Source organism: Puma concolor, chromosome C1 (assembly GCF_028749965.1).
Source record: "Puma concolor isolate L17-30 chromosome C1, mPumCon1.1.hap2, whole genome shotgun sequence".
Classification (NCBI taxonomy): Eukaryota; Metazoa; Chordata; class Mammalia; order Carnivora; family Felidae; genus Puma; species Puma concolor.
In genome coordinates, this window is record NC_141674.1 from 144052635 (window position 1) to 144068330 (window position 15696).

A 15696-nucleotide genomic window follows, 5' to 3' on the forward strand; every position below is an offset into this window, starting at 1 on the left:
TAGTAGTGGAAGCCTAATTCCTGATGGAGTATTCTCTGCAGTCTCCTCTTCGGGGCCTATCTGTGGCTGCAATTTCTTCAATTTGCTCATTCCCCCCACCTACTTCAGTGGCTTCTTATCACCGATACAGTAAGTTGGTGTTAAAGCTAGCGGGGGAATGAGAAATACCTTTGATTATATGAAAGTCAAGAAATGACAGATTTCAGTTGCCACAGAACAGTTTTTTTTACTGGAAAGTTCTCAGATCATACGTTGTCTGGCCTTTGTTGGCACATGGTAGATCTCTGCAGCAATATATAACGTTCAGTAATAGATACGTGCGGATACGTTCCTGGCTCTTATGTACACTTTGGTGAAGTCCTTGCGTGCATCCCCATGAAGGCCAATCGATGTGTGGATTCTGAATGCAACTGAGAATTGGCATCTTGTTTCTTTTATCCTCTCCGTTTTCTAAAACCAGGTCAGTGTCAAAGGAAAGAAGAGACACGTTCAGCCATGGTTGTCCCATTTGAACCAAGTGTGTGGGGGTGGTCCAGATGTGAGCGGTATGAACTGGGACGGCTTTCCTTTGATGCCGAACACAGCTTTACCAACCTCCCCCAAACATATCTTCCCATTTCCTGTGGGATTACGGTATACACTTGTTTAATAATTGCTGAAGTATTGTAAGAACAAATGTGAATCTGGTTTGCATGCTTCCTTTCCTTCAGTAGAAATAAAGGGGGCCTCTGGAATCCCTGCTGTTCCCATGGAACAGTGTCAGAAAATACCACCCTGAATTCATTAGTCGAGATTGGCAGCAGAACTGTCTACCTAAACCTCTCCAGAGAGGGGCTTGGTGAAGCTGACAGGAGAGGCCCTTCTGGGTCTCCCAGTGAGTGAGGAGAGTGGTCCATCAGATCATTCTTCCAAAGTTCCCTGAAGCTGGCATCTCTGCTGGCCATATGTCATTTTTATGCATTGGGATTCTTTTCACCAAGCTTACAACAGCTATAAATTGGAAGATATTAAGTCTGTTGTTTTTGACAAAGGTATTTCTGTTTCCTAACACATATGTTCTTAGCATGGATTTATCTGTTGACAGGATGCTCTCAAAAGAAATGCTTATATTCAAAGCTCTTTTTTTTTAATTTTTTTTATTTATTTATTTTTGAGACAGAGACAGAGCATGAGCAGGGGAGGGACAGAGAGAGAGGGAGACACAGAATCCAAAGCAGGCTCCAGGCTCTGAGCTGTCAGCACAGAGCCCAACACGGGGCTCAAACCCACAAACCATGAGATCATGACCTGAGCCGAAGTCGGACGCTCTACCGACTGAGCCACCCAGGCGCCCCTATTCAAAGCTCTTAATGTCTGTTTCAGTCCTGTCTACCAGGGTACTACATGGTTTTTGGGATCTTTACCCAGCACGAAATTAATCTAATATTGCTTGTCCTAGTTTTGATGCCTTTTTAAAAAAAAAATTTGTTAACAGGCTGTGAATCATTTTCTTGCTGCCCATATGTGCTTTCCTCAGCCATATAAAATCCCTTTTTTCTAATGCCTTGCACACAGTCTCTGATTTGGGAGTTACCTTATTATTCATTGTACCTATGCAGGGGCAGTGGGTAAATTCCTGCTTCATTCCCATGATACCCAGTTATGGTAACTGTATCTCCTTATTGTTAAGTCAGAGATTGAATGAGTTGGAGAATTAATGATCTAGTTACCTGGTTTATAATTGGTAGTCAGGCTTTAATTTGCTGGTCTATATTATATAAGCTACTGGTTCAATAGCCACGAATAGTTGTTAGAAGCACAGATTCCTAGTTCCATTGTGGAGATTTTCATTCAGTAGGTCTTGATTTAGATCCAGGAATCCACCATTTTTAGAAGTTCCATGGAAGACTGTGGTGCAGGCACATCAAGTATATGCCCAGTGTCATGATTGTGGTTTTCTAACAAGAACATTTTTCATCTGTTGTTGTCTCAGATACGAAGATAGTTTAAAGCATTCCAGGATTAAGTAATATATGTTTATCTGCACATTCTAGGCTGTGTTGGAGAAAGAACATCAGTCAGGCTGGCACTTGGGGACCTGGTTCTAGCTTCTGCATTGACTTTTCATCAAATTATAGATGTATGATCTGTCTAGGTATCAGTCTCATTCATAAATAGAGGGCACCAGGTACTTTCCAGATTCCTGACATTCTTTGATTTGAATGGTTTTGCGTGGAAGGAATTGTATTCATCATCACTGTTCATTGTTAGCTGTTGCTTCTTCTAGTTTATTGAGTGCTAGCTGCTCAACAGACCATTAGTCACAGCTTCTGGTAGCTGGTAGCTGTTCGCAGATTCAAGACAACTTCTCTTCCTTTCTCCTGCCACTACCAACCTCCCCAAAACAGATTGAAGTAAACCATTCCCCTGGGAAACAAGTTCTTATGTTGGGGTTTGTCTTAAAGAAAATTCAGGTTGTAATTCTGATCCTTTCCATATCCAGCCTTGGCAGTTTTCAACCACTGGGTCCTTTTTGCAGGCTAGGGAGTTTTGTCCCTTTGGGCACAAGATGTGGCTGATGTCATAGTCTAGGGAGCTGTGCTTGTAATGCCTCAATCCCCCACCTCTTAACAAACCTTTTGCTTCCAGGAATTTGCTTCATATTCTCCAGAGGGGCTGGCTGAGATGAGTGGCAGAACAAAGTATCCCTTTAAATGTCTCTGCCTTTGTGGAGTTGCATCAAAATGATCTGTAGTGTTTTTAAAATTGTGCACGTGCGTGTCACCCAGCACCCCCCGGTCCTATTGAATCAGGCTCTGTCGGTGGGATTGGATTCATGCTTTTAAAGGCTTGACTTCCAGTGCTCCCTCTGGAGCCTTGTTGTCTTCCTCCGGACTGGGTTCATGCACTGTTTCTTCTGTAATTATTTTTTGTTAAGGCAGGTATAAATACGTGGAGAGTTGTTGTCTGAATACGGTAAAGTGTGGTGTGCATCTATTGAGAAAATTAAGTTGCCTTGAGACTTAGAAGGCCCTCAGAGGCTGAAGGCTTAATGTTCCCATCACATGGTTTGGACATGAATTACCACTAAAGATTTACCCGTAGCACCTGTCTACTATGGGCTGATGGTTCTTTTTTCATCAACGTGATCATCCTTTCATTAAGTGTATCTTAACATAATTAGTCACTTGTCCTTTTTTCAGTGTAATTCAACAAATATTATTGAGAGCTTCCAACATGGTAAGCATTGTTTTAGATGCTGAAGGTAGTTTAGTGAACCAAACAGACAAAACTGCTGTCTTCTTGAATCTTCCTCTTCACTGAAATAAATACTTATGTGGGATTTAACATGACGGAATTAAGTGGCTGCATTATAACATTATGAAACACCATTTTGGGGGAATTTTTCAGGATCATCCTACATATATTTCTAATATCACAAATAGAACCAAAAAGTGAGCTAAGCATGTGAAACCCGGATTAAATTCAAAATGTTAAGACTAGGGACTGTCTTACTAATACTACATGTAGCTCAAGGGTGTTCAGGTACATACTTTCTGAAGGCAGAAAGAATAAGCCAGTGGGCTCCAAATAAAGGTTGCTAAGGCCACTGGCAGAATTGAAGTTTATCCTTTAATTTTGGGAATAAGTCTCCAGAAAGTTCTTACTTGTTACGAATCTTTCCTTGACTCTGTATTTTTGACTCAATGTAGACCCAGATCCTTTGGAGCACTTGAGTTCATAGTAATTTATCTTGCCCTTTTACCTGTTTGGTGAAAACATTAATTTGAGCTGAATGTTTCAGGCCTCTGGGTTGCTAATTTATAAGTTCCTGCAAATTTCTGTACTTGCCTTAAATGGGTTAGTAGAACTTCCCACGTGTCTACTGTAGTACTAGATACTTTACTGCTGTGGTGTCTACTTCTGTGTTGTAGTTTATGTTAAAATCACTTGATTTAGATGTAATAGGAACATTGTCAATCTGCTTTTCAAGGAACTTAAATACTGAATTGTCCAAATCTTTTAGCGTACCTGTTTTAAAAGTGCTTTTGTAAAAAGGAAAATGGGGGGGTGGGTGGGGGGCGTTGTTACAGTTTTCCTCTTTTAAACCATAACATTTTGGGATTCTGCATGCAGGCTAAAAAATTGTTGGACTGCAAAAATAACCAATGAAAGGAAAACACATTTGACATAGATTTCAATATATTGGGGAACATTTGAAAGAAACTGAGGCTTAGCTTTAGGGCCTGGCTCATGTTGCTGTTTGTGAGTTAACCAGCTTAGAAGAGAAGGAAACAGTGTGTGAGAGAGGCAATAAAAAGATACTCTGGAAATAATTATTAATGCTAAAATTCCTGCCTCTAATTTTAGAATGCTTATGTTTGGAATTTCATATGCGTGATGAAAATGTGTATTTCAGGTTTGCGGAGAAAAACAGCGCTTTGAGAAGTTGATGGAACATTTCAGGAATGAAGACAATAACATAGATTTTATGGTGAGTTATTCCAGGACCACATTACAATCAATAAGGCAAGCTCAGTTTCTGCACTTTTTTCCTAAACCCATTTATGTTTATATATGATACATATGTGTGTGTATGCGCATATAAATGTTACAAAGGACAGAAAATTGAGTGTAATCTGCTATAGATTCGATCTAGAGTGTTCCTCACAATCTGTATTTTTCCCTTACAGTGTTTATTTCCAGTTTTATTCCTCGTGCACATACTGTACTAAAGACCCAAAGTACTAATTATTTATAGCAAATAAAGGATGAAAGCATGCATTTGGGAAAAGGATGTTAACTGCTGGGACATATACCTGCGGTTGCCAGCTTTAGCTGTCAGTAAAGCTGCATCAGGATCCTGAAGATAGAAGTCAAGAGTCTGGGATGCTTGGGTGGCTCAGTCAGTTAAGCATCCAACTCTTGATTTCTGCTCAGGTCATGATCTCATGGCTCATGGGATCGAGTCCCGTGTCAGGCTCTACGCTGACAGCATGGAGCCTGCTTGGGATTCTCTCTCTCTCTCTGACCCTCTCCCGTCTCTGTCTTACACACACACACACACACACACACACACACACACACACACACACACTCTCTCTCTCTCTCTCTCTCTCTCTCCCCCTTCCTCCCCCCCCCCCCCCGCCCCATCTCTCTCTCTCAAAATGAACATGGGGGAAACAAACAAACAAAAAAACCCAGAAAACAAGAATCTTGCCCATTTTGCTTTTTGTATACCTCAGCCAGTGGCTTTCTCCAGACTATATTCTCAAAGACTAGAGTGCTTTGGTTTGTAGAATTGACTGTACATATCCCCCAAATTACTCTACAGGGGTGATTCCTGCCCTGGTAACTCTGTGAGGGCAGAGTTAGACTGCAGTTCTCCTTAGTGGGATAGTTCACATGTAAGGACGTGTGGTTCAGCGGTAGGACTATCCTCTTCAGGTTTGAACAGCAGTAGGGGTTTGAGAACTTCCGAATTCATACACTTAAACCTTAATCTTGGACTGAAGATAGACAGTTTCTGAGACAGACTTCCCGTGGGTGGATCCAGATCTGCAGGCTTTCTTTGACCTAATCCAGTTGACATACACAGCTCCTGCTCTGGGGAGGTCTCACCTGGGCTTTGTACCTCAGGTCACTTCTAGCTCGGAGCAGGTATACCAGTCAGTCTTTAACATTGTGAGTCTTCTAAAACTTATGCTTAGGGTGCCAGGCACACTTTTCATTTGAATTGCTTTAGTGGCTGTAAAACATGAAACATAATTTTGGAGATTTCTAACCCTTTTATGTGAATTTTTTTTCTGGGTCTTTACATTTTATATGCATCCTAGCCCTCAGGCCCTTCTGAAAGTAGTGAGAATGATGAAATTGTTTATAGAGAAGTCTTGCTGTTCCATAAAGCATGTTATTTGCTGTTTAAAAAGGCAAAAAAATGTGACACAACGAGTGCTGTTACATTGGCTTTTTAATTAAAAAAAAAAAAAATTTTTTTTTAATTTATTTTTCAGAGAGAGAGAGGCAAAGTTCAAACAGGGAAGGGGCAGTGAGAGGGGGAGGCAGAGAATCCGAAGCAGGCTCCGGGCTCTGAGTAGTCAGCACAGAGCCTGATGCAGGCTCGAACCCACAAACAGTGAGATCATGACTGACCGAGCCACCCAGGCACCCTATACATTGGCTTTTTAATTTTGCTGTTAGGATTTTGGGGAGTGTTTAAGGCCCATGTTTGCACTAGTGATAAATATGTGAAGAAGTCGTGCCCTGGCTCACTGTAGCAGTTTCTTTCCTCTGCCTTTATACGGGCAACTTATTTGTTCCTGAAAGCTGAGGTTGCAAACCTGAGGCTCCCAGGCTGAGCCAGCCTATAGGCTTGTGAGTTTAGTCTGACAGTGATGTCCTTCCATTAAAAATTTGAAAGTTGTGCATACAAATATAGATTTCTAATCTTTTCAGTTAAAAATTTCTGCCAACACTAGGCCCCGTTTTTGCAGAGTATCAAGTGCTAGAGCGAAGTAGTCTGTCTGTCTTTCTTTCTTTCTTTCTTTCTTTCTTTCTTTCTTTCTTTCTTTCTTCATTCATTCAATGTTTCCTTATTTTGGGGGGAGAGAGAGAGGGAGGTGGAGCAGGAGAGGGGCAGAAAGAGAGGGAGACATAGAATCAAAAGCAGGCTCCAGGTTCTGAGCTGTCAGCACAGAGCCCGATGCAGGGCTTGAACTCACCATCCCTGAGATCATGACCTGAGCCGAAGTCGGATGCTTAACCCACTGAGCTGCCCAAGCGCTGCTCCCCCCCACCCCGCCCATTTTTAAGTCTAAAGATCCTCCTTCTAGTTTGCCGTGGTCCACACCATTTCTTACTGTATTACACGTGGTATATTTCACTCATTATCATACCTTGTGGATCCCTCTGCCATTTGAGTTTGTGCTGAAATTATATATAATTAAGCCCTTTAAAATGCCTGCACTTCTTAGAAATGAGAATATATTTCTTGTCATTTACTTATATGTACATGCATCAAGGAACCTAATTTAGAAACTGCTAATATACAGGTAAAATGATCAATTCATCTGTCACCTAGCAAAATAGTTGCTTCTCAGGCATATCATAAAACTCAACAACTATTCAGAAGAGATATGGAAGAATCCAACCATATTTTCCTCCAGAAAATGAGGCTTTTCTTAAACTGTCCTTGGGAATGCAGTTAAGTTGCACAACCTCCTTAACAACATATTCCTCATAAAATACAATATAAATTTTTCTAATGCAGCAGAAGGAAGAAGGAAAAAAACCCTGACAATCTTTCTTTAGCTCATTTAACCATAGAACTTGAAGTCATTTTTTCAGTTAAATTGCAAAAGAATCTCCTTGAACCAAGAGAGTTGACATATCTTCCAAAGATAGCCAGTGTATAACATATACTCAAAAGTCTAACTCGATAGAAACAATTTGAAAAAAGATAAAAGAAACTGGGTTTGGAGGAGAGAGGAAGAAGGCAGTTTTCAGAGTAAATGTGAATCTGGATCCCTCGCTCACTTTACCTTTTTGTGCAGGCTGTGTTTACCCATAGAGGGAAAGGATTAGTAAGATATTTTTACCATAAATAAACTGTCACTATTTTTTTTTTTTTTTTTTTTTTATCATTTTGCCTCCTTGTACAGACTGCATTTACCCATTGAGGGGAAGTATTAGTTAGGTATTTTCACCATAAATAAACTGTCACTATTTTTTTTTTTAAAGTTTTATATATTTACTGTGAGAGAGGGAGAGAGCAGGGAAGGGCCAGAGAGAGAGAGAGAGAGAGAGAGAGAGAGACACAGAGAGAATAGCCCAAATAGGCTTCATGTTGTCAACTTGGGGCCCGATGTGGGACTCAGGCTCATGAACCATGAGAGCATGACCTGAGCCAAAATCTAGAGTCAGATGCTTAACTGATTGAGCCACCCAGGTGGCCCTAAACTGTCAGCATTAAAAGCAAGATAGGGACTCCTGGTTGGCTCAGTTGGTAGAGCATGTGACTGTTGATCTTGGGGTTGTAAGTTTGAGCCCTACTTTGGGGACAGAGATTACTTAAAAATAAAACCGTAAAAAAAAAGGAAAAAAGAATAGATCTGTTCAACTTTGTTTTGTTCTTTACCAAACCAAGGACTGAGTTTCTCTGTGGCAGGTCTCAGGGCCATTGATGCAGTTGTGGGGAGCTAGTAAATCGAGGGGTTTTATGGAATGGAAGCCGGTTGATTGTTTGAAACAGAAAGATGGGTCAAAGATCCTATTACGATCTTGTTGGTATGGTCAGGCCCATAGTGAAATTTTAGAAGTGATTATCCTGTGGTACAATTATAGGTGATTTTTTAAAATGTTCTTTTTTGTAGTAATTTTCACATTTTCTATAACATGCCTGTAATAACTTACACAGTTTGTTCTATATACCCACCCATAAGACTTTTTAAAAAGTTTTACTGACAGGTGGTTAACATAACATCTAACCTACCTATTGAAAGTGGACAATTCAACACATCTTTTGCATACTTGCAGGGTTGTGTGGCCGTCACTGCAGTCTAATTTAGAACACATTGTCATCCCAGAAAGACCCCGTCAGTAGTTACTGCCCATTTCCTATCCCCAGACCTAGGCAGCTGCTAATCTACTTTCTATCTCCACAGACTTGCCTGTTCTGGATACTTCATATGGATGGAATCATAACTTATATGGTCTTTTATGACAGACTGGTTTCATTTAGCATAATGTTTTCAAGTTCATCCACATTGTAAGATGCATCAGTACTTCATTGCCTTTTTATTGTCACCTAATATTCCATTGTGTTGATAGGTTATATTTTTTAACCCATCACTTGATGGACATTGCGTTCTCCACCCCCCACCACCACCACTTTCTGGGAAATAATGAATAATATAAAATAATACGATATATAGAATATATATTAGTTATACTAATATAAATAATAGTGAATAATGCCATTATGAACATTTGTGTATAAGTTTCTGGATGGACATGTATTTTCATTTCTCGTGGGTATATACCCAGGACAGGGTTGCTGGATCCTATGGTAACTCTGTCGTTAATATTTTGTGGAATGGTCAAACTTTTCAGAGTGGCTGCACTGGTCTACATCTCTGGCAGCAGTGGATGAGGGTTCCACTTTTTCCACCTCCTTGCAGCTCTCGGTATGGTTTTCCATTTTGATCATGGTCACCCTAGTGGATGACGAGGGGTATTTTACTGTGGTATCTCTACGACTTTTGAATTTGAAAAATTACAAAATATTTTTAAAGACCCAATGAAACGAAGTAAGAGGAGGTCGGTGAGTGAGTTTAGATTTGTGTAATTGAAAGCATATGCCTATGTTTAAACTGAGAAAACAAGTTTTCAGCCATCTAACCCACTGGCAATTTCATTGCAGGTGGCCTCTATGCAGTTTATTAATATTGTAGTCCATTCAGTAGAAGACATGAATTTCAGAGTTCACCTCCAGTATGAATTTACCAAGTTAGGCCTGGATGAATACTTGGATGTAAGTATAACTGTGACCTTTGGCTCCAGTGTAAGACTTGATTTATTGCCTACCTTCAAGATACACTTCCACCATGACTAAAGAACACTTCAAGCTCTGTACAGTCAAGTGTCGTAGCACTAGTTAAAGGGAACCTGAGTGATGCAATTTGCCAGGGAAACTGGATTCTTGAAGACCTCCTGGGAGCTCAGTCTGTCTTCTGCCAGCAGCCTTTTAGTGTTGGAGTCAGACAACCTCTTGTAGCTTCTCACTGTAGCTCACCTCTGCTCTTGAACTCTGTCTGGACCAAGTCTCATTGCACCCTTCATCTGGGCTATTGGGCAATCCACGTTCTTGGTTACTCTGGCGACCCTATCTGGGCAGGGGAGGTCAAACCAAGACTGTTAAAGAGTGATGAATAAATGCTTAGAGTATAAAAAAGTCATGAGGAAATGGACACTAGAGACTTCCTCCTGTAGCTGTTAAATTCTGTTTAATGCATTTGTGGCTTTAGAAGTTCCACTTTTAAGTTCTCGGTTCGTGAAGAGATCTAAAGTTTCTCTTTCTCTGCCTCCCCTGTGGAAGTGCTCAGCCAGTTCCCTATAGTTCTTCCTTCACCTAAGAAACAGCAAGTTTATGTGAAAATCATAAATGGACTGGAATAGCTGTGTGTGCACAGGATGCCCTCATGTCCTTTCACTCTTGAGCAGTTCTGTTTTCCCTTCTGTACACCAGTGGTCCCCTTGAATTTGAAAGGCTACTAGTGAGAGGGCAAGAATTGTTGAGCTCAATTTCAAATCTGTTTCTAGCCCTGAAGAAGAGATATAAGCACTTCCCTTGGACATCTCTGGATTTCAGCTGCCCATCTTCGTCAGGACTGAAGCCAGGGAATTACAGTTTACTGTGAGGCAGAATCATAGCATTGGTTACTCTCTGAGCTCATCAGCTGGCTTATCAGACCAGCCAGGCTGCCCTAGGGTATACTAGCCTAACGTTGTCTAAGGACTGTACTCAGGGAGAGTCTGATGGATTTTCATTAAAGAGTGGTTTGAATTGTTTTCTTCTCTAAGTAATCACTAATATCTTTGACAGAATATGGTATTGAGAGGTTTTTCCTGCTCTGAGGTCAAGGTTTCTCTATCCTCTTTCCCTACATACCCTGGGAGTGGCAGTATTTGAGCAAAAATGGGGTGTATAGGTTGCTAATGGCATTCTGGGTTCCATTTTGTGATGGTCATGCTGAGCTCCTTCAGGTCAAGGCTGTGATGGCGAATCGTAACACATTAGGCAGTGCCTGTTACTCATTGTGTACTTGGTGAAAAAACCTTCTGAGCTGCTTCCTCATTTCCCTTTCTAGGCTTCGTCCTTATTGAGATGTCTTTTTCAGTTTATACTCTTAAACTAAGGTGGAACATACTCTCTTTAGGGCACACTAAGTTGAAGAATTCCAGATTAGACCTAGGAGCAAATCCCTCTTAGAATTTGTGTCGAGCCTAAGTCCTCTGAAAAGTTGAAGATTTTCCCCAAACTCTGTATTTCTTTAATTTTTGTGGTGTGTTGGTTCTGGACCCTCATAGAGGTGGTTAGAAGATTAATATTATAAGCACATAATAAATACTTCATTCGTTTACAGAAACCCAGCCTTGTTAGTGGCCATTGATTTGTTCAGTAAATATTTATTGGTGTCATCTGTATGCCAGTATTATCCTAGCCACTCATCTGTTCCCCCAGGGGAAGTCAGGACTTGTGTTACTTGTAAGGAAGATTCATAGGTTACCTTGACCTCTAATTTCACCTTAAAGCTGGTTGACTTCCTTTGGATGCCTGGGTCTGTAATGCAGTGAGTGGCTTCCTGATCTGTGCTTTGGGAAGCCCAGAACTCCTTATGCTGGGGCAGTATCTTAAGGAAGTTATGATGGAAGGCAGATTCTAGCAACTTATGCTGAAATAAGCCCCCTGGCTACTTCACTCTCACCCATGTCTTCTCCACCTCCCATCCAACCTAATCCTCAATGGAATTACCATCTCTGCCCAGGCAAATTACTGCTGCTACTGTAACCACCTCTTGCACACAGATGCCTCTCAAATTTGTTACGTGGGACTGTTGCTCCTTCTGCAGCTGCTCTTAATTTTTCTGTAGTCTGATTTCACCTGTGTCAAGATGTATTGGTTTGGAATATGCCTACATGGGGACTATATCTTTGGGGAGGATTAGGAAGGAAACTTGTATATATTTGGAAGAGGGTGTTCATCGGAAAGTAATGTGATTATACCTTCTTAGAAGAACACTCCATAATTGTCGTGAGGAGGATGCTACATCAAACCCTCTCTTGGCACAGATTGGACTGTTTGGAACAAACAAAAACCACATAGGCTGTTGTATCATTATGCTCTGTGTCCACAATTGTGCTGACACTGCCTTCTCTTGTGTTTTGATTTTTAGAAACTGAAGCACACTGAGAGTGATAAGCTGCAAGTGCAGATTCAGGCTTACCTGGACAACGTATTTGACGTGGGAGCTCTGCTGGAAGATGCTGAAACCAAGAATGCAGCCTTGGAGAGGGTGGAAGAGCTGGAGGAGAACATTTCTCATGTAACTACATCTTGGGAAAGGAAAAACTGTCTTTGTGTAACTGGGTGCCAAGCAGAATGAGTGTTGGCTGTTACCGCAGAAAATGAAAGGATTTGGAGTATAGGGATGAACTGCAGCTTGAGATCGAGAGCTGTCAAAAGCCACCCGGGGTTCTTTCAAAGAAGGCATGTTTGTTACTTAAAACTAAAGGGAATCCATTGCCTTGCCTTAGCTCACCTGCTCAGTTTCTGCTGAGCCCAGATTTCCTGGCCATCTTACTTACCCCAGAGGGTGAGGTGATTGGTGCCATGTAGAGGGGAAATGAAACTTGAATATGTGAATTTGGGCTGATGTGAAGACCTTTCTACTCCTATTCTCTGAATACAAGTCATCTTCTACCACATGCGTTCACATGGGCCCATGGAGGATGGGTTCTAGCGCTTTGTGCTAAAATAAGCCCTAGAGCAAATAGACCATTATCAGTGTCTTCCTCACCTCCCACCCAACCCAGTCCCTCAATGGAACTGCCATTGCTACACATTTCAATCTCTTTGGAAGTTTGGATTTATTTTTTCTTTAAAGTTTGTTTGTTTGTTTAGAAAGAGAGAGGAAAAAAACAAGTAGAAAGGAGCAGAGACAGAGGGGAGACAGAGGATCCAAAGCAGGCTCCGCACTGACAGTACAGAGCCCGACGTGGGGCTTGAACTCATGAAACGTGAGATCATGACCTGAGGTGAAGTCAGACGCTTAACTGACTAAGCCACCCAGGTGCCCCTGGAAGTTTGGTGTGACGTATCAGTAAGTTCTGTTTCACTCCTGGTCTTCTGAATATAGAAGTCAGGTTCTGCTGAATGTGTCCATACAGGCCCGTGGACAGGATGGTCTTGTTTCTTCTTGATGGCCAGTCTTCTAGTCCTGCCTTATGGGTACTCACGTGCAGTAAAAATTCATTTCAGCTACAGGCATTTTCAAGGAAATTAGTGAGCGTTCCCTTAAATCTATTCTTCTTTGGGAGTGTCCTATCAGTGTTACATGAACTCTGTCTCAGGGCAGGGACTTATTTTGATTTGAGGGATTTATTTCACCACAGACTAAGTTGAATATAAGTCTAAAGGCCTTCAGAGGTTGTCCATTTATTCATCCATTAAGCAAATATTTGAATATTGTGAGAATGAACAGAAAAATGGTGCTTCTTAAAGACCTAAGCATTGTGAGAACCAGATTTGTTTGTTAAATTCTGCTTGACAGTGTCCTTGGCTGTAATTGAATTGTTTCTTTTTAGAGCAATATTATTTTCCCATTTGAATGGTCCGATTATTTCCTTCTACACTTTCTTAGTTGAGAGTATTGTATGTGTGTGACGTCCTTCACCTTTGTCCCTCACTCTGAAAATGGGCATCTTCATGGCTGTGGTTAATCCAAGTTGGTGAGCCAGCCATTCCCGCCGCTCCCCCCCCCCCCCCTTTGTTAAGTGTTGTAGTGACCTGCTTGGCACCTGCTTAGGAAGGGCATTTATCGGCCTTGCCCTGAAAGATTCGTATCCTATTCTGAAACTGATCAGCATTTTAACCTCCACCCTTCCTCCTCACCTTGCCTCTCTGGTGTTCTTTACTTGTGATTGTTTTCAGTGAGATGTGGGAAATCAGAAGTAGCTCACTTTCAGAGGCTTGTGGGAAAAGTAATTAGTTAACACGTGGCTCACACTGTCTTCCTCTTGAAGCCTCAGCCAGCTGTCCATAACCATACTCACATAACCCACTTTTTTTTTTTTTTTAATGTTTTATTTATTTTTGAGACAGAGACAGAGCATGAGCAGGGGAGGGGCAGAGAGAGAGGGGGACACAGAATCTGAAGCAGGCTCCAGGCTCCAAGCTGTCAGCACAGAGCCTGACGGGGTGGGGGCTCGAACCCACAAACCATGAGTTCATGACCTGAGCCGAAGTCGGACACTTAACCGACTGAGCCTCACATAACCCACTTTTGAAGTAGGCTGCCTGTTTATTTGAACTGTCCCTCCAAATAACTTTTATTACTTGGGTTAGTTTGGGTCAAAACAAGCAGTACTATTTTTTAAGCTGGTGTTCTGTAATAACAGAACCAAGTTTTCTGGACTGATAAATTTCAAAAGCTTGTGCCTAATGGCCTTTTCTTAGTGAAGGAAAGGTGAACTTCCCCTCTTGCCTCACCTCCTGTTTCCCACCCTTGCAGGCTCACGTTGGTGAGCCCCTTCTGCCAGCCCCTGAGGAAATTGAGGGAGGTACACTGTGTATGTTGAAACACTAAGGAATTGACATATGGGTTTTACTAAGGATCATGTATAAATTATTAATTCCTATTAGAAACAAATAGGTATTCAGAATTGTATTATAAATATTAATGTTTCCAGAAAAACAGCTTGTAGAACACATGCAGGACTCTGGGCCCCAATAGAGCTCTACTTTCTGAGAACCGAGGACCTTATGAGAATGGTCGTGTGTTGTGACACAGCTTCTCTTTTATACCTTTATAGTTGTCTGAAAAGCTGCAAGACACAGAGAATGAAGCCATGTCCAAGATCGTGGAACTGGAAAAGCAGCTGATGCAGAGGAACAAGGAGCTAGATGTTGTTCGAGTGAGTGTGCTGACGGCAGCTGCCCCAGATGGGCATTGCAGGGAAGGTGCCCCAGCTTTAGTAGAATGTGGACTACATTCATGTCAGAGGAATGCATTGATGCAACGTATTTATTGGAATCATTTCAGAGGCGATACTCAGATGAAAAGTACACATAGTTAGGGATGGATACACATGTGTTTGCAATCAAATGTTGGGGGTTCAGTACTTCCTTATCACAGTTTTCGAGAGCAACAATATTTTCCCATCTGGACAAGTCTGACTTGATTCAGTGGATCACCCATTTGCTTGGAAATAAAAACACAGCACGGATTTAATTCATGCCACTTATTTATTTTTACTAGGACTTGGACTTCTTTGTATTTTTTTGCTTTGCTTCTACTTGGAACCAGATTTGGTGGTTGCCGTGGAAACGGTGAAATCACAACACAGGCAAGATCTAATGTCATTCACCAGAAGAATTAAAAAAAAAAAAAAAAAGGCAAAGCAAAACCAATCCATTTTATTATCAGATGATCCCAGCTATTTTATTTGGCCTTAGCATTGTTTTACCTTACATGTCAGGTTTTTATGGAGTGCCATCCGTGTGTTTGGAATTGTGCAGAACATAAAGTCACCAAAATGCCTGGAGGGCTTTCAGGCAAATGGCTTGCCTCTACACCATCGTTGATGAAATGGCACATTTTACGCGATGCTTATCATGTCTGTGTGTGTTGCTTGATATTTTGACATGTCCTACAGTTAACTCTAGGAAATTTATTTTTTGGCACGCCATCGAGACAGAGTTGTAGCATATGGACTCAATTCAAGTCAGACTCTCAGATTATTAATAATAGACAGGGTGTGAAGAATGTTTCCCTGCCTGCTGGAGGTTTGTGGTGAGAGATCACATGTGCAAGACCCAGCAAGTAAGTTCCAGAAAATCCTTTCCCTGGAACCTGCGTGAGCCCCTTATGAAAGGAACGAGGACAGCCTTTAAGTTGAAAATCGTAACTTTTTTGTTTTCTGCTAAAAACCTAGACA

The 15696-nt window shown here is 41.4% G+C and overlaps 1 protein-coding gene across 13 annotated transcripts in view; it reads left to right on the top strand.

Moving 5' to 3' along the window:
* FMNL2 (formin like 2) overlaps nucleotides 1-15696 on the top strand; it is a 311765-nt gene that overhangs the window by 268711 nt on the left and 27358 nt on the right. For all 13 annotated transcript variants that reach the window (XM_086718606.1, XM_025933206.2, XM_086718614.1 and 10 more), the window contains 4 exons: nucleotides 4400-4474; nucleotides 9401-9511; nucleotides 11934-12083; nucleotides 14572-14673. In XM_086718606.1, coding sequence (XP_086574732.1) covers nucleotides 4400-4474; nucleotides 9401-9511; nucleotides 11934-12083; nucleotides 14572-14673 — 438 coding nt within the window. The remainder of the gene's footprint in view (nucleotides 1-4399; nucleotides 4475-9400; nucleotides 9512-11933; nucleotides 12084-14571; nucleotides 14674-15696) is intronic.